The sequence below is a fragment of the Phallusia mammillata genome, chromosome 2 (assembly GCF_965637545.1).
Source record: "Phallusia mammillata chromosome 2, kaPhaMamm4.hap1.1, whole genome shotgun sequence".
Lineage (NCBI taxonomy): Eukaryota > Metazoa > Chordata > Ascidiacea > Phlebobranchia > Ascidiidae > Phallusia > Phallusia mammillata.
Window position 1 is genome coordinate 10,926,220 of NC_137253.1, and position 21,643 is coordinate 10,947,862.

A 21,643-nucleotide genomic window follows, 5' to 3' on the forward strand; every position below is an offset into this window, starting at 1 on the left:
TAATGCAGGCAGGGGGTACGAGTTGTGGGATTCAATTTTTTGTCAGCCGGTTCTATCACAAATGTCATATTTTTTCACCAGGTTCTGTTACAAAAGTCCATTTTGACAGTAACGAGTATTGCTAACCGGTTCGCTGATTTCATAAAATTTCGTGAGACGGTTCTATTGAACCGGTACGAACCGGCTGAATCCCACCACTGGAGTTAGGGTCTTAAAATAATGACAGTAGCCCAGACCGAGCTTGTGTTAAAGCTATGTTTCAGTACTAATGTTAGATTAAAATATATAAAATGCCATCGTATTTATAAAAAAAGACTGTCAGGTTGATTACTAGAATTAGATTTACTGCTGTCAGTTATTGTAAACACGAAGAAAACTTTCCAAAGCTTGAGTGCCAGAGCAAAAATGTTAAGAACGCTCTCTTCTATTAGAGGACCTGGTAAATTAGATCTTTCGTATTTAACATAATCGCAAAGCTGTCAAGTGATTCCTTTTAAAAGTCAGAAAAACTCTTCATTTACGTAGTTCAGACATTTTTTATTTATTTGTTGTCAAGTTCTGTGACGCTAAAAATTTACGCATGGTTGCACATTTCACTCCTGAGTGACAAAACTTTGACGGCAAACTTTCCCTAATACAATTTTGAAAAATATTTGACGGGTAAAATGTTTGCCTCAAACGAAATGTGCAGCTGGATTATAATTGGAAAAGAGAAAAAATGTGTATGACAGTAAACTGAGACTTTTGTCCGAAAATAAATGTTTTTTTGTTGCAAAATATTTGTTGAAAAAAACCTGAACAATCTTGTAGTTGCCGTCAATTTGGTCAAACTCCACTACTACAACAAAGCATTTATTTTACAGGCACAGTGTTCTAACTTCTAAACTTTAGAATCTAAAGGCAACTTGTCAAGTTTTCAAACAGCACCTGAAATTTGCAGTTGTGTGGACAACAGTAGCCTATCTGCCGGACAGTTAGTGTTATTGAAGCTTAGAGTATTAGCTGTTATCGTTAGTATTTATTTATTGCACTGCATTTTGTGACAGTCCTTGTGTCATTTTTGCCGTTTTTCTCGCATTATGGAAATTTCGGAAATGGATAAACCTATAGGATATGGAGCCTTTGGAGTTGTTTGGTAAGGTTTTTACTTTTTAGCTATATTTTGTTGCTGTTTTTTAGCAAAAACTTTTGAACCGATTTTTGTTCCTGAAATTAAAATTAACCTAACTGGCTTAAAATTGTGTCCCTTTAAAAACTTATAAATGCCTGCGAAACTTTACAGCTAAAATATTGTGTCAGATATTTAGAATCATTTTTAAATTATCTTGCCTGCTGCTGTCTGGTTTAAAAATAAGACAAGCTAATCGTAACATGGGCAATGTTTGTTCTCAGTTTCTTTGCTTTACTCGTTTACTGTCATTTATTAAATTGTGTTTTAAAAAATCATGCTGGCTGCTTTGCAGGGCCGTCAAGGATCCTCGTGATGGAAAACAAGTTGCTTTGAAAAAGATGCCAAACGTGTTTCACAATCTAATGTCAGCCAAACGAGTGCTAAGAGAACTGAAAATGCTGTGCTACTTTAATCATGAAAATGTATGATTGAAATTCTTACATATACAATTACTTTTAAAAATATATACTCAAAAGAGTGGCAAAGGATATTTCAAAACTGAAATAAAAATTTGTCCTGTTTGAAGGGCAATGTCAGGTTTTGTCTTTAATGTTTAACAAATGAGGCCTTGGAACAGGCTGATTTCTATCGTCTGTTATGACATTTTCACTCACGTACAAATCCAAATATTTATGGGTCCCCTTCCCTGAAGGGGACACATTTTGATTTTACTCGATTTCTTTTTTTTTTTTTTCTTTTTTTTTCTTTTTTTTTTTTTTCTTCCCTGAAGTTTGTCCACCCCATTTTGCCATGAAATCTTTGGTGAATTTAGATGAAACTTTCACAGATGGTAGATATGGTTGTGCAGATGTGCCATCTGCTTCGTTTGTCATGACAACCCCAGTATTTACCCCGCTAGCCCCCAAAATGTAAAATGTTGTTGGTGCGCACCACAAACGTTAGTTTTCTGCTACCCATCAAACTGTAAAATGTTGTTGGTGCGCACCACAAATGTTAGTTTTCTGAGGTGTTATAAAGGCAACCAGACATTTGTTACCAGTGTTTGTGGGTTTGTTCGAGGATGTTTTGCAGTTGACACTTAACAGTCTTATGACGTCAGAAGCATTGACGAATGTTGCTAATAACACCTCTAGTGGTCAAAATGTTAAACATTGTCAGAATTGGATAAAATTTTACATGACTGTTGATTGGGTCATTGTGGTTTCATATTTTATACTTTTGGGTTTTAAACCCCATCAGTTACCCCACTAACCCCTAAAATGGGTGAGTGTTTTAAACGCTGTCGGAATTAGATGAAATTTTGACAGCTTGTATAATTTGTCATTTTTAGGTTTCAATTGTTGTGTTTAACCCTGTAGCCCCAATATTTACCCCTCTAGCCCCCTAAAAGGGTGAATTTGTTAAACATTGTCCGAATTGGATGAAATTTGGACAGCTTATAGAGTGTGCTACTTATAGTTGTTGTTTGTTATGTTCAACTTTGTCGCCCCAACATTTACCCCACTAGCCCCCCAAAATGGGTCAATTTTTTAACAATGTCAGAATTAAATGAAATTTGGACAGCTTGTAGAGTGTGCATTTATAGGTGTATAATGTTGTGTTTTACCCTGTTGCCCCAGCATTTACCCCACTAGCCCCCCAAAATGGGTCAATTTTTCAAACTATGTCTGAATTAAATGAAATTTGGAGAGCTTGTACAGTGCAATATTTATAGGTGTTAATTGTTGGGTTCAACCCTGTAGCTCTATCATTTACTCCACTAGCCCCCAACAGTCACGTGCAATTCGCGCTGATTTGTGTTATAGGAGCTGATTGTTGTGTTTTAGCCTATTTTCTCACTGTTTAACACTTTTTTTCTCAGATAGACCATAAAATAGAAAAACCTTCAAAAATGTATAAATGGACTGAATTTGAATAGTTTGTTCTCCATATAGCATATTTATTCAGGCACAGTACCGATCACTGTGTTTTACCTTACAACACCCGACTTTCTCATGGTTATCTCTTGAAATGTATTATTTACAACTTTGCATGTGTGGGGGACCCATGAGTTTTTGCTTGCAGAAACAGCCAAGGTTATAAAAGACAATGGATGATATGGGACCTAATATAAAATTAGTGTAGAAAATATGTGTTATAGTGTATATGCAAGGGCAATATGTGCTAAGCCACCCTTCTAGTTGTGTGTGTTTTTTTGCTTTTTTCATTTACATGATAAACTACATTAAAGAAACAGTAAAATGAAGTGGGAATGCAGGCTTACGAGTGATTTGTATTGGTGGTTGTTGTTTCCGACCATTGTTTGCCAATACATTCACTTATTTACTAAAATTGGTTTGTTTAGGTTTTGTCTGCCGTAGATGTACTGCCTCCAGTTGACAGTCCATATGAAGAAATGTAAGTTTTAATAAGTAAATAATAAAACATGAAAATAATCTGATAATAGATTATTTTTTATCCGATAAAATACCAAGCTGACCAAGTATGGCAATAGAATAAGCAAGCTGTTGTTGTGACATGCACTTTATTGTAAAGAAGACGTAACATTGTCCAGGATGTGCGACCGTGCAACAAACACTGTCATTAAGGGTAATTTTCAACTCCACATAAAGCAGATAATAACTAAAATTGCAGGTAGTTACCTATGTTAAATGCAGGATACCGACTGGCATAATCACACTAGCATCCCCTCTGTAAAAAGATCAGTTTTGTTTGTGTATGAACAATAAATACTGCCCATTTGGAACCTTGCATATGACATATGGGTTTACATTTAAAAACTTGCAAGTCATGTTGGTAATTTTCTCCATGTTGTGTGTTTTTGTGTTTGTTTTTTTAACCAAGAAAATTGCTTTTCAGGTACGTGATAACACAACTAATGCAAACTGACCTTCACAAGATCATTGTCTCCCAGCAACCACTAACCACAGACCATATTCGACTGTTTCTTTATCAGATTCTGCGAGGTATTGTAATGTGTTTTGCAACCCCAAGTGCTTTTTCATGTTTTGGAGTCTTGTTCGTGACAATTATTTATTGATTTATGCAACAAATTGTTTAAACCTAGACCAGTGTTTTGAAATAAAGCCTTTATACTTTTTTGACACAGTGTTTGATGTCTTTTTTCAAAGTTGTTTGTTTGTCTTAGTTAAAAAATATATATAATACTTTGAAATAAGTCTTCAAACGAATTTTGACAAAGTTGTTTGTTTGTCTACTCTACGTTAAAAAATAAAATACCTACAGACTTAGTTATCAGATTTTACGAGGTATTGTTATGTGTTACTTTTACACATCTTTAAGTTTAATGTATTGGAATCTTTTCCATCACAATTATTTGAAGATTTACCCAACCAATTGTTCAAACCGTAAAATAGTATTTTGAAACAAAGTTTTCAAACATTGTTTGACACGGTATATGATGTCCTTTCAGAGTTGTTCATTTGTCTTAAGTAAAAAAAAAATCCCAACTCAATTGCATGTAAAAATTGTATAATCTGTAATAACAACAAGTGATCATTATAGGCCTGAAATATCTACATGCTGCAAGGATCCTTCATCGTGATGTGAAACCAGGAAACCTGCTCATCAATAGTGATTGTCGTCTCAAAATCTGTGACTTTGGTTTGGCGCGTTTAGAGGAACCCGATGAGTCGAAATACATGACACAAGAGGTTGTAACGCAATATTATCGGTAAGCCTGGATTCTCGGATTAGTCAGGATGTGGTTTCACTGTCCGGTTATTAATTTGGTTTCGGTAACTTTGCTTGGCTTTAATGCTGTGATTTATTTTTTGTTTGTTGTTGTTTGGTTTTAAAGGTGATTAAGGCTGTTGATATTTTATCACAGCAAATTAAGATTTGTTTGTGTTCACTGTTTCACATCTAACATGCATAAAAAGTAGACATATTTTTAAATTTTTAACAATAATTTTGTAAAAGTATCAAGCCAATAAATGATAAGCTGCAGACAGTGCACACTGTTTCGACCTACTGATGAGACCTTATAGGCCGAAACACTGTCTGCAGGGTAACAATAAATGTGAAAAATATTATTCTTTTAAGATATTTCATAAATGTTTACACGCCAACAGCAATTGTTGACCAAATCAATTCAGTGTATTTTTATTTAAATATATAGAGCACCAGAGTTGTTGCTGGGAGCACGACATTATAACAGTTCCGTAGATGTGTGGAGTGTGGGTTGTATATTTGCCGAACTCATTTGCCGTAGAATCCTGTTTCAAGCCAACAGCCCTGTTTCCCAGGTAATTTATAAAAACCCTAATTGACATTTCACAGATGTGTCAGAGTTTAAAAATTTAACATTCAAATTTTACTTGACGGGTGAAACCTATGCAAAAAGAAAGCATGGTTTTGTACTGGGATTAAAAAAATGCCCAAACAGAGTCTGCATCATTACCAAACTTTTCTGAGTCAAATTAATGTCAAAGGCGATATGAAATATCACTGGAGTCATTTAATCTACTTAAATTTAATGATTACAATGCCATCTGACCGGGGTAACATTTAATATGACCTGAATTTAAAAGTCAACCTTTGCACCTGGCATTAAAATGTTTGCAAAGCTATTCTGACCTTGTTCGGATGAATAGTTAACCTTCTAAATAATTTATGAGCTAAGGCAGGACTGTCTAAACTGGATTGAACAAATGTTTTTGCCTAATCCAGTTTATTTGCAATAAGATTAGCCTTTAAAACTTGAATGTTGTCAACAGATGTTATGCCAGATTACAGTTTTGTCACGAGTTTTTGGTAAAATGGGCTTATGGAAACCTGATTACTTACTGTTATTTTTTTGCTTTGCCAATTGGCATAGATTTACTGCCCTTATTAGACCTAACTTATTCAAGTCACAAAAATGAAAAATGTTATCTAACTACAAAATAACAATTACAGTGTATGGGCCTCATAAGAAACTAGTGCAAATCAAGCATTTTTTTGTTTTGTTAGTTTCGTTGTATGTTATTGTGTGCGAATTTTAGGTGTATTTTTTAATCTTAGTGTTTTGTTGTATTATGAACTTTTTTAGTCAAAGTGTATCTTGAATGAAATAATTTTGTACTAAACTACAATACAACTTGGGGCCAGATGCGAAACAATTCATTTTTTTGCATCTAACATGCTCCATACAGTAACCCGTATTCCTTTCTCAGATCGACATGATCTACAAACTGTTGTGCGATCCTGACAATACTCAGCCCTCTGCGCGGTCCATGGACAGACAGACACGAACGCAGCTTTACAAGTCGGTATCCCGTATGCCACCTCCACCCAGCACATTCTACCATCTCGCTCCCACCATGACACATGAGTCTGCTCATCTTCTATCAAGGATGCTCGTGTGGAACCCGGTACGTCAAAACACCTTAGATTTTTTGTGCAACGGTTACCTACGCTTTTAAGCAAAATTTGTAGTGCCAATGCCAAAATAAATTAATAAACACTCCATAGATTTCAATGCTTTAAGATTTTTCGAATTTGATTGTCATAAATAAAAATAATACTGTACTGTAAATAATCAGTATTAGAATTGTTAGAGCCGTAAATCGTGCACCTAAGTGTGTTTGTAGCTTCTACGGTACCGCAGTTAGGGTTGCTAGTAGGGATGTGCCGTTTTAGCTCTACAAGGCCTCTTACGTCACTGGCGGTGTTTTATTAAGCTGTACATGCCCATAAAATACGCGTTTTCCACAATCTAGTGCATTTGAAAAATCATTCGTTTTTTGGTTATAGGACACCGTTTAGAACACTAGTTACATATGTCAGCAGGGCGTGAATATGCAAATTTAACGCTCGGGTCAGTTTGTGCCGAGCACCGAGCATTAAAAACAACGATGCTCGGTACCGAGTACTCGGTTTCTGGCTCGGCTCGGCCCATCCCTAGTAGCTAGGAGTCGTCATTAAGCTTTAATTTTCAAAAGCTGTCCTTTCTTTCAATGTACGTAGAAATTAGTGATGTACCGAATCGGCGAAATTTCGATTCGGCCGAAACCGAATATTCGGCGGTTTTACCGAATAAATTCGGCCGAATCAACCGAATCATTTATGACGTCACGCGAAGTCGTACGGTACGCGTTTGACATGAAAACATAAGTTTATCTACCAGGCAATTAGTGCAGAATGGTTGTGTTTCGTCCTTATTTCAGTTCTGTGGGGTTTAACATTGCCTTAAGCATAATTTCCAACCCGGCAATGAATTACTATTTAGTTGTCTGCAGTGGGGAAAACGATAATGTGGTAAAAAATATAATAACTGACAGGATTTTTGTTGGTGCTAAGCAGGAAAGGCACGCTTAACGCTTTAAATGTGTGTTCATAAAAGATTCGGTTTCGGCCGAATCGCAACAAATTATTCGGCCGAAACCGAATCTTTGCAAAAGTGGCCGATTCGGCCGAATAAATTCGGCAAACCGAATATTCGGTACATCTCTAGTAGAAATTACTAACTATGAATACCGCAAAATACCGTAAAACTGTAAAAATGTTTTTTTCACAGACTGTTGTTTATCGAGATAAGACGAATCCGGTTAACCCTGTATCGAATATGCAGCTAACCGAAAAATGCAATCAACCAGAGTTTTTGTGTTCTTTTTTTTATTACAAATAGCAGAGATTAAAATTCACAGCCTATTCAATTAAATGGAATATTCAATTAACCGGTATACACGTACCATATTTCTATCCCATACCAAAACAATGCAAGCAAGCACTTCTTTTTGGTGTTATAGGAAAAACGTGTGTCGTGTTGTGAAGCATTGAGGCATGTGTATCTGTGTGACGGCCGTCTTCGCTATCACACAAGTCTCTGTCGTTGCTGTTTCGTCACGGCTGATGGGATTCGACACGCTTCGGAACAGGAATTCGAACCGGTTCCGGAGCGCACTTTCAACGATGCATACGAATCCGAACTCCGGTCTGTGGAAGACGTTAGAAGTAAGTTGTTGAAATGATCGTATGTTTATTAAGCAGGGTTGTCATCGACATGGCCCCAAAAATAAGAACATCGGAAAAATACAAAAACTATGCCATTATACGAGCCATGACATATCACATGCCACTTTTTTCCATATTTTTTTTATGATGTCACAAAATCTCGGCGCCAAGTTTTGTAATTTGAAATAATGCCGGTATGGCAACCCTCTATATCAGTGGTTCCCAACCTTTCTTCATCGTGGGACCGGTAAAAATTTAAAAAAAATTGCACGGACCGGCACCAAAAGTACGTAGTAAATGCAACAGATATTTGAAAGCTTTTTTTCACCAAAGTTGTCGTTGCGCAACATAATACAAGATTTAGTCATGGCCTATGCATTTGGGACGAAAAAACCAAGCGGCAATCCATTTACATACAAATTCAATGTTAGTGGGATGTTTGCTGTTGTTTCGCTGTCAGTGCGAATGTCATCTAAAATCATTTCAAAAGTGAAGAATAACTTTGTTGTACAAAACATTGTTAAATTCTAGACACAGTTTATGACAAAACAATCATATTTACGCGGACCGCCGGTTGGGAACCACTGCTCGATATATACGACTGAAAAACTGTTATACGTAACTACCAGGTCGCAAACTTTGTAAACCGTTGTGATTGTGTATAAACTTTAACATAAGGTGAGACCAGTATATTTTTTCGCTTTTATTATAACATATAAATAAGCAGTAGGCCATAATATATTTTCTAGTTAATATATGGTAGTTTGTTTTTCTCTTTTTATCTATCTCCGTTTGAGGTTGGGAATTTGCAATGGTCAAACATTTTATGTAGGTTGGTCGTCCCTATTGTAATGAAAAAGCCCTACTCTAAAATTCATTTGCCTAGCGTTTCCCATTTCCCTTGGACGTAAAACAAATCTAAGGCTTCTCGGCATGTCATTCAACGGATGTTACCTGGCATTTCAAATCCAAATCCGTCGTTTCGTGATGCTTCGTTACGATTATCCAGTCCCAGCCAACCGGTATACCTTTCCGATACCACCATAATATCACGTGACACATTTTTTGAATCACGGATTTTCAGTAACTCACAAGGTTGGCGCGAAAGCATTCGCTAATGTTTGAAATGCAATGTGTATCAAAAATGCTGACGGTTGGGGATATTAGGGTTGGGCTAAGGTTTTGTGAAAATAGTAACAATAAAATCAACCACAAATAACTGCGCTCTTTACGCCATCTATTGGTATTCAGCAAAGTTACTGTGAGTTCCTGTGTTAGTAGCTCTGCCGTCTTATAACCTGAACCAAATGTTGCCTTTAGACGCAGTTACGGAATTTATCAACAGTCAACCATGCGGGCGCAAAACCCCGTTACGTATCAACACATCGAGTACCGTGTTCCCGCGTTTCATGGCTTCCACCGTTGCCCAGTCGCAACCCGTCACTGTGACGTCATCACGCGTCGCCTGACGATGACGTCACAGCGCGTTTCTTAGATGCCGGCGCTGTTTTTTGTGTGGACATCGGAATTAAGGTCACTGTGACGTTGTACTTACGTCACAAATGACGTAGCCTTGCAGTGACGTAACAAACGGTAAAAGTTGTGACTGTTTTTATGCGAATTGAATGTTTTTTTGTGGCAGAATGTGTTGCAGTAAACTTAGTGATAGAGTCAGATGTGCATTATGTCTGCCGCTTTAGTGTTTTTTAGTTGTTTTTTGGCCGCTTCTTGCTTTAAAACCGGGTGCTGCTGGCTTGCCCCAAAATCTTGCATTGTAAATTTGAACACATTGTCCGTTTCTGTACACACTGTTGACTCCATGTTTTTTTTACCAGCGAGTGTCAATTTTTTGTGAATCCCTTCAGTGCAGTTTTCAGCAACATACTGCTCTCACATTTTTACTCACTCTAGGCATGCAATGTTAAGGATGTACAAAAAAAGCTTCTGCTTTCATACGTTCTAGGGTTTTGCTGGCATTGTAGTTTGTAATAGCAATGAATTCGCACCTAAACTGTAGCTTTGTAGATTTTCTGAACGATTTCTTTATGGATTTCCTGCCTTTTTCGTTTTTGACCCAAAGCTGCTATTTGCATAAACACACAACAAATTCGTGACTTTTTACCTATATTGCTGTTATTTGCATTCGGTGCAGCACAAAATGCCTAAACTTTGTTGATTTAAATGCCATTGCCACGTGGTATAGCTATGTGCTTTATATGTAAGACAACTACCTGACCTAAATGAATTTTAGCTATTGAGATACTTACACACACAAACATATTTCTGTGTTTTATTTTGTCCACAGCATTTTTTTCTCTGGTATTTTTAGGGTTTAGTTATAAACAACAATTTTGATAAAACTGGTGACGGTTTTTACTTTTGTATGTGGAACATTATGACTGTACAGTGTGTTTTTTATTTTCATTTTTTTTATCTTTTTTATCTGTAGTGTTTTTGTCACCAAAAAACTTCCAACTGGCAATTAAATGGTTTCCAACTAAATACTTTTAAATTCACCCAAAATTTTACGCTATCTGCCATATTGTTTTACGTTAGCTGTTACGCTATTCTACCTGTAAAACGTGAACTGTCATTATTTTAGAATAACTGGCAAAATTTGCGCCGGCACAATCATTGTGGTCTTCACCTGGTATTCCACACTGTGTGATACGAAGTTACTTGATTGCACAAATTCGTTCTAACGAAAGAGTCACCAAATATTACACGTAGAAATTTTAACACTAAACGCTGGTTTGTAAACTATATTCCTGCAATCAACCATAACGTTTTATTTTAATCTTTGCATCAGGCATTATCTCATGCAGAAATATGTTTTGTGTTTAAAACAGTTTGCTTTTAAAGAAATCAAGCAAAAAGTGTTTTAACTACGTAAGCTCACTTAAAACAGGCGCGTATGGTTCGCTGCAAAAAGCGTGCTTGCGAACCCATTTCTGGAGGTATAAGGCCTTGGATCTACGTTTATCATTTACATCGTCCAAACTCATTTTTTACGTTAAGTCACTTCATCATTTATTTTGCACCTGTCACTATTCGGCCCGTGTGATAAATGAACTATAAAGCACGACATTGTGTATTTAAAGATTGGCATGGCCTGAATTTTTTAATGTTTTTTTTTTAACCAAACTGTGATTCGTAATAGGACATAAATTCTCAATTTTTTTATTGTTTACCCTAGGCAAATTTGTAAGGAGAAAAATTTGCTCTAATTAATTGAGCACACTTAACATGTTTTTGATTGCAAATGTTTACCCTCCAAAACATGTCAAATTGTCACTTAAACGAATTGTTATTTTTTGAAGCTTAGGTCATATTGTGTGACCAAGATTAAATCGTTTTTATCAGTATGTTTGTCTTTTTATTTATTGTCTTGTAGGGTAATGTTGCAACATTGTGTATGGTTTTTTTTAACTGGTGCGCCATTTTAATTTTTTTATCGGTGTGTAATATTAATCCATTCCTTCAGTTTGCCGGTTGGTGCATTACTCTTTCGGCATTGTGGTTAAGCTCAAATTATTTCGGCATTATCAAATTATTTCGTCACAATTTTGGCAGTGTGGTTCAGCTCAACTAAAGGCAAATTTCTTGCGACCAATTGCACATAATAGCGACAAAAATGTGGATCAAACTTTGTTTATATCGTCTATATATATTTGCCATATAATTTGAACTGTGCCCAAATTTATGTGATATAAATTAATGTAATAAGCTTTACACTAAGGGTTGGCCAATTTAGTTCTGTTTATTTTTCAATACGGTAAACAAACTCATATGTATGTTACATCAGTCAAGCGGAAAGGTTTGGCCCATCTTTACCAATTACTTTTAGTGAAAATTTCATGCCTGAACTATATAAATCCCCATTTGATTAAAAATTACCTTGTTTAAGCCTTATCTTTAGACGCGTACAGTCAGAAATGAAACAGGAATTGAAAAAATTCTTACCAAGTGCGTCACGTAGCAAAATAAACGGCACGTTATGACGTCACATTTTACCTGAACTAGCTTGACCCACGTAAACGTTCTGTTTGTGACGTTTTAGTCGCTTTTATGACCTAATTTACGACCTTGATGGAGTCATAATTAGTGTTGCTGTAAATAAACTGCCCTTGTGTTAACTTATTGCTTTTGTTGATTTTTTTGCTTTTGAAGTGACTGCTTTGGTTACAAATGAATTGAATCCTGTTTCTGTTGGTCTCTTTTAATGTGGATAATTTTTAAGTAGAAAGTCTGAATAAATTAAATGTACCTTTTTTGCATTGGCAATCAAAAAAAAGTATTTACATACAGAATTTACATGTATTTTAATCCTTCCAAACGGCAACACAATAGCATTTTCAGTACTGCATATTAACCATTTACTTGATACCCAACTATTTTTCATTAATGTGTTACAGTGTTTCGCGTTTATTTCTCTTTTTTCGCGTTTCCTAGCTTCATTACCGTTGCAACCTAAGACATTTTTTTACCTTGGAGCTTTTTCAACCAAACCTAGCTATGTACATATTTTCCTTTTGTACGTTTTTCACTTGTGCGTGTTTGTTTCTGTCCATTGCTCTTCTGTCCCTGTCTGTCTGTATTAGTGTTTCAATACACCACCTCCGATGGCAATATATGTTTGTAGTTTCTATCAAGCCCTTTTGTTTTGCAGATAAATATGTGATGAATACAGTGTCCTTGCCAGGCATATTTCATAAACATAAATATGTGATATACCGTTGGACAAAACCAGAAACCATGGACAAATACTTGGCACCGCACACACTTAAAACAACAGTTTTCTTAGCATCTCCTACCCCCTTTAACACATTTGGCGTTTTTAATTGTCTTAGTAGAAAATTCAAGCAAAATAATGTGAAAGCCCCCGTTGCACCTTATGGAAGCACCGTCATTTTGTGGTATAACCATCTTTGTTTATTGCCGTAGCAAGGGCGGGACAAGGAGTTATACACCTAATTTGAAAAATGGTGTTTTTGACCAACTTGTGTACAGTCGCAACAATTTACCCCTTAGTCCAAGTTTTTAACCCCTTCCAAAAGTTGTTTTTGGCTATAATGCATTCAGTTTAATGTATTTTTTTAGTCATATAAAAGCATATAGAGCCAATAAATGATAAGCTGCAGACAGTGCACACTGTTTCGACCTATAAGGTCTCATCAGTGCAGCTGGTGATGCATGGGGTTGTACCCTGTGCTCCCAACAAACTGGAGTGCCGTTGAATGGCTACACTAGCCAATGCGGCCGATCTCTCGTCACCAGCTGCACTGATGAGACCTTATAGGTCGAAACAGTGTGCACTGTCTGCAGCTTTTTAGTCATAGTTACTGCAATTGAGCTAACTTGTATATTGTTCAATCAGTGAAGGAGTTGTTGTGACATCGTGTGAAACTGGTAACGATGTTTTTCTTTGTGCCTTGAGGACACATGTGAAGTAAACGTCACAAGTTGAAGATTGTTTGCGTTAAGTCAAGTGATTAGCTTCCGGCGAAAACAAGGTGCAATAAACTTGTACAAGTCGATCTTGCAGACCAAGTGAAACGTTTTAAGAAGCTGGACTGTGGGCTTGTATGACGTGAAGTGTTTTTCTCTGTTTTTTTTTGTATTGGTTTTCCTGTTACAACTCAGTGCTTAGCAGCAGAACTGGTTTCTACGTGAAAAATATTTTTAAACCTGTAGTTTTTTTTCAGCACCCAAGAAAATTAGTAAAGATGGAAAGCTTTTGGAAAGTTGTTTTTTACTTGATTCTTGCAGTATCAGTAAACGCTATGGTCGAATCTAAAGAAGGTATGTTTTGTTATCATGGATTTATATGTTTAGATATGCATGCATTTGCATAAGTTTTTTGGTTATAGTTTAATTACATGGCGAATCTCATTGAATAGTTGTTTTAAATAGTCGCATAAGTTGACTGCTGAGGCTTTACTTGACTGAGACACGTAATATGTATGATATGTTATCTTGACTTAAGAACATAAATTTCATGCAGTTTCGATTGGCGAGTATTGTTCCCAATCACATATGTACTGCTTTTAATTCAGAATTCATGCTCTTCAAAACTTTTGGAGTATTAGGCAAAAAGTACAATCCAATCATACACATGCGGTTAAAACCAATCCCTTTAACATAGTTTTTTTTATTTTTTTTAATTCCGAACTCTTTTATTCATGCTGATATTTTTTAGGTACGATGGATGAAGGTGGTTGGAGTGATTGGAGTCCATGCTCAAGCACATGTGGTTCAACTTCTACCCGGTTTCGGTTGAGAAACTGCAACGGTGCACCTGGTTGCGTGTCCTTTGAATCGGAACAGTGTGAACTGAATCCTTGTCCAGGTAAACTTATTTACACAAAAAAATTCTAAAGTTAATATCGTCAGAGTAGGAATTCGATTTGGCGAAAAGCAAAAATAAACGTTATGCTGCTATTTTCTATAATTTTTTTGTTTGTCAATGTATGTGTTGCGAAATTGTTCTTTTGTAACATTTTCAAAAAAAAAACATTGCAAAACAATCAGTCTTGCTTGATCGACGGCGGACTCATTGTGAGCATAACCCACTCACGTGATGCCACCCGCTGATAAGATTACAATTAAAACTAACTAACAAACAACACATATTTCTTTACAGTTAAAGTTAGTCTTCTGCAATATCTGCGTTTAGATCCTTGTAATTAAGAGCTAATTAAAGCAGCATAACAAAGGTGTCAGAATTATTATTTTTATTTGTTACACCAGGGGTCGGCAATCTTTTTTGCACTGCGAACAGTTTTTGAAACTAAAATTTTATCGCGGACCGGCCTTTAAAAACTACAAATATTTAGCAATGAAAACGCCTATATTATAGTTTATCATCCGCTGGATACATGGGCAAAATGTTTTCAAGCATTTAACCTGAAAAAGTATACGGCCCGGTAACGAACTCGTCGCGGGCCGGCGGTTGCCGACCACTGCATTACACCACTTTTACTATAAGGCTACTATAATTTTGACAGTATGGAATGACTGGAGCCCGTGGTCTGCCTGCCCAGTTAGCTGTGGAAACGGAACAGAAAGCAGAACAAGAAAATGTTCGGGTGGACCTGGATGCAAAGGAGAAGCCACAGAGGAACGGATTTGCTGGCACGCTTGCGAGTAAATAATATTCACATGATTGTAGTTACTTCCTAGCATCTAAAATTGCAGGTTAAGCGTAAAATGAAATGCTAAGCCTTATTAGACGAAAGTTGGTTTTATCTTTTTGACTTTTCAGTCCTAGAAAATGATTGTTTTGGGGTCAGAGGGCGTTCGACAAGGCTTGTAATACGTTACTGGTTTGATACAAGCAGCGAACGCAATAAAAAGCAGTTGGTTTGTTTTATTTTCCACTGCTTGCTGGTTAGGACAACGTCTAAATGTATTATGTCTATTATAGTTCCGCCGTTGGGCCTGAGAATGTTTAATTGTATGTTTTCGACTTAAAGTTGGTAAATTTGTCTTTTCTAAAAATGTCAACCCACTTTGTACCATCGGTTTGCTGTAGTTTTGCAAGTAACTTGCTCAAGAAAAAAACGCGCCACAGAATTAAACCAACTTTTGACATTTGACAACGTGGTTCAGTGTTTGTTATGCGTCATGTAAGTCTCTGGCATAGAGTTGTAAATTTAAGCCGGTTTTTCGGGTTCGGACTTAAATGTAAATTGAACGACATTGCTTCAGGTCTTACTATTTATTTTTCGCCGCAATTTTACTAACTTTCGGGCCTAATTTGTTTTTTGTTTAATAAATATAAATCGGTTTTGGGCTTGCACTTTCGAGTTTGGGCCTGTTTTGAGACAATTCTGCTCTAACTGAAAGCCTACTAGTTTATGAAAATACATTTTTACTATAAGCATGCCTATTTTCTCAGCGAATGCGTTGACAACTGGGGAGAGGACGCGTGTTATCATCTACGTGACCAGGAATGGTGTGGAACTCTGCCGATTATGAATGAAAACTGCGCGAGCATGTGTGGTGATTGCAACTACGAGTGTTTCTGTGTAAACGGTAGGTTATGCGTTTTTTTTTCTGTTTTAGGCTGTATCTGTGAGTACAAAAGGATCAAATGAAGTTTAGATTTGACAAGCACGGAATTTTTAGACGTTCAAAGCGATGTATGTTCCAGATAATTAAAAACAGAATACATTTGTAAAACTACAGGTACCCAAGTAATTTGTCAACTAGTGTTCGAGCGCACCCAGTAACGTAAGCATCTCTGGACCCGTTTTTTACCACAACACTAGTTATTAAGCTGTCAAAATTGAGGCCTAATTAACATGGTTTGTTTTTGTAATTTTTACCTTAATTTGCATTTTGTTGAATTTTCCTTCAATACAATGGTTCCTAACCTTTTGATAACACCGAACTTATTAAGGTTACGGTCCCCTATGAAAAGTTACTTATAGTTCTCTCTTTAAAACTTTCGTAACATATTTTGCCTTTGTGCCAACCACCATCCCACACACCCAAAAGAGGTGCGCGAACCCCTAGGTGGAAACTACTGTTTTAACACAAGTTGGTATATAAAATTGTTTGTAAAGCGCCTTGAAATTTGAAGAGTATTATTTTTGAAAGACCTCCAAGCAAGTGCGATGTATAAGAGAGTCATTAGTTGAACGCAGATAAGCTTTGGGGTGCTTTATACAGAATGTCCCATAGCGTTCAAAGCTTCGCATGATGCAAAGTCTTTTGACCTTATGTTCGTATTTTTTTAGAGACCGGAGGAAGGTCGATGTGGTCCGAGTGGTCGCCCTGTAGCGCCTCCTGTGGCGGAGGAGTGATGGTTCGACAAAGGTCATGTGACCACGCCCCTCACTACTGTGGGTTGAGATCAGAAGAAATTGAGAGATGTAACACTGGAGCTTGTATGGGTAAGTTGTCTGTTTCCTAATAAACCCAAGTAAACCTATGTTAGGTATAATTTTGTGAAAATGGTAAAAGCATTGGTAAAGTTTCAGAACTGGATTTCCCATTGTTATGGCGTTTTTCGTTGTATATAGATGTTTTTGTTGACACTAAAGTGTAGAAAAGGTTTTGCTTGATAATAAAACTTTGTAAGAGGGTAAAATAGTACAGGTTTTAGTTTTTAACTCAAAAGATACAAGTTTAGAGATATAACATTGAAAGAACGTGTTTTTGTTGATAGAGCTTGGGGTTTGTACAAAGGAATGTGGAGGTGGAACTGTTGCGATCCAAGAATGCGACGAGAATGATCCAACAAACTGCTGGGTGAAATACGATGATTGTAACACACATGCTTGTACAGCAGGTAAGGAATGTATTTAGAAAACTTAAGTGCTGTAGTATGCCAGACCCACTAAAGGTTTACTGAACAATCCGGTCTCCCAACATGTCCCACATTTCATGTATGACAAGACAGAGGCTAGAAATGTCTTACCTGTAGTGGGATTCAAATTCATCAAGACAGAAGTATTTCCGGGACTGGTTTTTACCAACAGGGTCGTTTGTAAGCCCACGGCCGTCGGTTGTAAATCAGTTTAGAATTTAAATGAACATAAATCATAACTGGGATCAGCCCTTAAGCGTTCATACAGACCATCAGCAATCATGACGCACTCACGTACAAATCGTATAGTACGCCAGGGCCAATTGAAAACTTTTATGTTCATATTAAAAAAGTAATGAAAAAAAGGTTACCGTGCTTGAATTACTGCTGATGCCATTTAGGCAAAATATATATTCCTTTATCTACCACAAAATGACAGATTTTGTTTACACCAATGATTTTATAAATCCTGGTAAATTGATTCTGGGAATCAACGAATCACTCCCTGTTCTATTTCAGTTCTTGCAACAATTTCCACCTTTTATTATCAACTGACGATATTAACCTGGAAATAAACATTTCCCAACTCGTGACCAATGACTTTATTTTCCATTCGTCTTACTGTATTAACTTAAGGTTCGTGGTGGGGAATAATGTTGGACCTGGGTGTAATCATATTGTTTCATTTTGTTGTTTCAAGTAACTTGCGACTCGAGTCAAGTCTACCGGTACCGCAGCAACTCGTCGTGTTGTAGTCCTTCCACTACTCCGTACCAGTGTGGGATTTACCGCCTCGAGAGCAATATTATCGGAGGAGAGGAAGCAATTCCGTCCGACTGGCCGTGGATGGTATGACTTGGGCTACATACTTGCATGTTAGATATTATGGCTGTTTGCGAGATGCCTATGTTTTAATTTTATTATTGTTTACAAGGTTTAAACTTTGAATGTTTTTGTCGAGCAGTTATTGTGTGTTTCTTTGTTTTAAATATTACCTCAGTAAAAAACGTACCCTTAATCGCAAGCAAATGCTTTTTTCGAATGCTTCCAATCTGAACGCATGTATTTTATTTCTTTTAATAACTAGATAATAACAGAACGTAGCACTTTCAAACTATTGCCTGCCTTTTTATTACTTGGTAAACCTTTGTAGGCGCTGGTGATTCTTGGAAGACCTGACCAGGGGAAGATTGTATATTGCGGAGGTAGCGTGATAGCAGACAGATGGGTCGTTACTGCTGCACACTGTCTCACGTGAGTGTAAGAAGGGGCGAATGCCTGGAGTTTGTTTTGCGAATTTGAACACTTTGACTATTTTTTTTTGCTATTTTCATTGACTTTTGTAAAAGTCGCACTAGGAGCACAAAATTATAGTACGCCAGGCCTACTAAAGGCGTTGTAAAGGCATGCCATGTGCAGCATACAAGACAGGCAACGGTGCTTGTGATTCGCCTTTCTGCGGTATCTCCACTGAGCCTGTGCAGCTCAGTTGGTAGAGCGCGAGTCCCGGAAAGAGTCGTGTCGTGGGTTCGAATCTCACCACAGGCTGGATTTTTCTAGCCTGTGCCTTGCCACATAGGAATGCTTGGAAAACCAGCTGATTCGGTACAACGCCTTTAATAGCCCTGGGATACTATGATTTATCGATATGTTTGCCGTAATCGCTGGTCTGCATCGACGCTTCAGGGCCGATCCCAGTATGAATATGTTCATCTTAGGAGCACAAAAGTTTGATATTAAACAAATTTAAAGAGTTGCATTTAAGAACTCGGACTCTTTTGTACCCCAACCTTTGCTGGCTGCTGATATTCGACACAAATTTCGTTTTTAGACAATTTCGTCATTCACCAGAAGCTGTAAGAATCGGGGTGGGAGCAAAATATTTGAACGGCGGGAAACAAATAGTTCCTTCCAAAAGCGTCTACGTCCACAGTGGGTTCAAATTTCCCAAGCACGATATTGCTCTGATTGAGGTAGGTACAATCTATTGAAATTGAGAACCCAAAATCTGAATATTAAGTACCCGTCTTTAGTAAAAATGCACGCTTAAATGGGTTTTCCAACTGTTCTAAAAGCGAAGTTTATACTGGTCTTAAATACAATTTAAGTTTAGCTTACATAAAATAATACACAGAAACCTAGTTTAACCCAGTAAATGTGTGTGTGTTTTTTAAATCAATTTTTAACTGATTTTGGTTTAAAGATCTATATATTTTTAAACATTGTTCATCAAATGGTCACAGCTAAATTATTTTAACTGCAATTTTACAATTTTAGCTGAAAGAAGCACTTGTTCTTCTGTCCGATTCGCATCCTAAGAGCAAAGTGTCTCCTATTTGCTTACCAATGGGCGAAGAAACTCCAAGTGATACTCAGTGTTATGCTACGGGTTGGGGCGCAAGTAGGTATTTTACATTGTACATTGTTAACTATACCTAGCATGATTAGTTTTTGACCTTAGGGTGTTTAGAGAAAGGTGTTTTTTGTAAAAACAACAGAAACAATTTGGTTAGTTTCCATTTAGATTGTTTATTTGGCAAAAGATTGAGCATTCTAATAGATTATAACAAGTACGAACCCACAGTGATCCTAGCTTTGTATTTTTATCGACTTCGGCAGAGCCGTATATGCGGGGTTGCTATTTCTTTTTTATTTCTAACTTAGGAAACTGGTTTTACTGCACAAGCTTTGCATTTTTTTGCCTAACCGTTTAACATTGATAGCACAAATTTAAACACGCTCCCAAATTGTTTGATTCTCAACGGTAAGATTACTGTCTCTTTCTCGCCATATTGTATTTTTAAACCCAGCACCATCGTAACACTGCTCATATGATATAACTTAGTTTCACTCAGAGTTGTAAACAGCCTTGAACTAAATCCGGCCCGAACCCGAAAGTACAAGCCCGAAACCCGGCCCGAACCCGTTTTTGAGAAGCCTGTTTGGTCCCGAAACTTTGATCGACATGTGTACATTGAAGCCTCAGGAAATACCAAGACAAGACACACAATAAACAATAATAGACAATTGGTCTCGAACAAGGCGTTTCAGGGCTGTTTGACATTAGGTAAGCCCGAACCCCAAACAGGCCTGAAATGCCCGGCCCAACTTACAACTCTGGTTTAACTAATAATTAATTTCTTACAAAGAGGATGCTTCAAACCCAAAGATGAGTGAACGACTCAACCAAGTTAAAATGCGTCACTTCGACATGAAGGTTTGCCAGAGTCTACATCGTGGCAGTGGAGGCGCCGACCTTATCGACGAGTTTGTCACGTGTGCGGGGCGTATCAGGGGCGGGGTCGATACCTGCGTTGTAAGTGCATTTGCATATAACACGTCGACTTTCGGTAAACTGTTGTTTGGCCCTAATTAGAAACTGTTTGGCCTTTTTATGAATTTTGATAAAATACAGTTAATTTTATGCTGGACTTATAGATATTATCATCACAAAACCTTCTTTGTTATCAGTTTTGCTTAAAGGATTTGAAATGTTTTGCAGGGAGATAGCGGTGGTCCACTGGTTTGCCAACGATGCTCCACTTGCTCTTGGTACCTTGCAGGTATCACATCGTTTGGTTCGGCCAACTGCGGGGCGGCTCGCTATCCAGGCGTTTATACGAAGGTCTTGGCGTACGAAGATTGGATTTACCGAATTATTGGACGCAGAACTGAAACACAAGACTTTAACGGAACCTGCACAAGCGGCTAAATGCCATAAAACTGTTTTGAAATAAAAAATCATATTTTAAGTACGTGTGCATAGGAAACGGAAAAGCGTGAAATGGACACAAAATACCACATTAAAAGCAGTGTAGGCAACTAGTAAAGTAGTAAGTTAGTAAGCATCATTTAAAAGCTGAACAGAAACGTAAAATAAATACGCACACGTCATTGTACGTTTTATTGGTTTTGTACTTTATGCTCTCTGTTTTTTTGCACATTAAAATCAAATTGAACTAAATGATGGTTGCTCACTTGCGTTGTACTCAATAGGCAAACTAAGATAAGGTTTTCAAAACGAACCTCGTTTGATTCACCGGACAAATCGAAATATCATTAATTTGCCATTAAGCTTTAACCATCAATCATGTTTTCTGTTACAGCACCAAAGCAATATCACAGAAGTGACAACAAAGAAACATAGGCTACGGTTAGGAAAGTCGCCAAACACAAGAAGGGTACTCGGTCCACTATAACTTGTAGCTGACCCTGTCTATTATCGAGTAGTTAAATTA

General features: G+C 37.1%; 2 protein-coding genes across 3 annotated transcripts; both read left to right on the top strand.

Annotated features, from left to right (window-relative positions):
- Positions 1 to 852: 852 nt before the first annotated feature.
- On the top strand, positions 853 to 12,720 carry LOC145213408 (serine/threonine-protein kinase NLK2-like). Its single transcript, XM_080081663.1, has 9 exons — positions 853 to 1,135; positions 1,464 to 1,593; positions 3,477 to 3,529; positions 3,992 to 4,098; positions 4,658 to 4,826; positions 5,274 to 5,400; positions 6,310 to 6,507; positions 7,885 to 8,089; positions 9,410 to 12,720. The coding sequence occupies exons 1-9, from the start codon at positions 1,080 to 1,082 to the stop codon at positions 9,556 to 9,558; spliced, it is 1,194 nt and encodes a 397-aa protein (XP_079937789.1). The 5' UTR covers positions 853 to 1,079; the 3' UTR covers positions 9,559 to 12,720.
- Positions 12,721 to 13,725: 1,005 nt separating this feature from the next.
- LOC145214318 (uncharacterized) lies at positions 13,726 to 21,369 on the top strand. Of its 2 annotated transcripts, XM_080082827.1 has the most exons (12): positions 13,726 to 13,891; positions 14,289 to 14,438; positions 15,097 to 15,235; positions 15,990 to 16,126; positions 16,834 to 16,989; positions 17,265 to 17,387; positions 18,106 to 18,254; positions 18,559 to 18,659; positions 19,237 to 19,378; positions 19,683 to 19,806; positions 20,555 to 20,721; positions 20,908 to 21,369. In XM_080082827.1, exons 1-12 carry the CDS (start codon positions 13,816 to 13,818, stop codon positions 21,115 to 21,117), a joined length of 1,674 nt encoding a protein of 557 aa, XP_079938953.1. In that variant the 5' UTR covers positions 13,726 to 13,815; the 3' UTR covers positions 21,118 to 21,369. The 2 variants fall into 2 exon arrangements, with proteins under 2 accessions (XP_079938953.1, XP_079938954.1); XM_080082828.1 differs by lacking the exon at positions 20,908 to 21,369 and having other exon boundaries at positions 19,683 to 19,810; positions 20,555 to 20,651.
- The last annotated feature ends 274 nt before the right edge of the window (positions 21,370 to 21,643 follow it).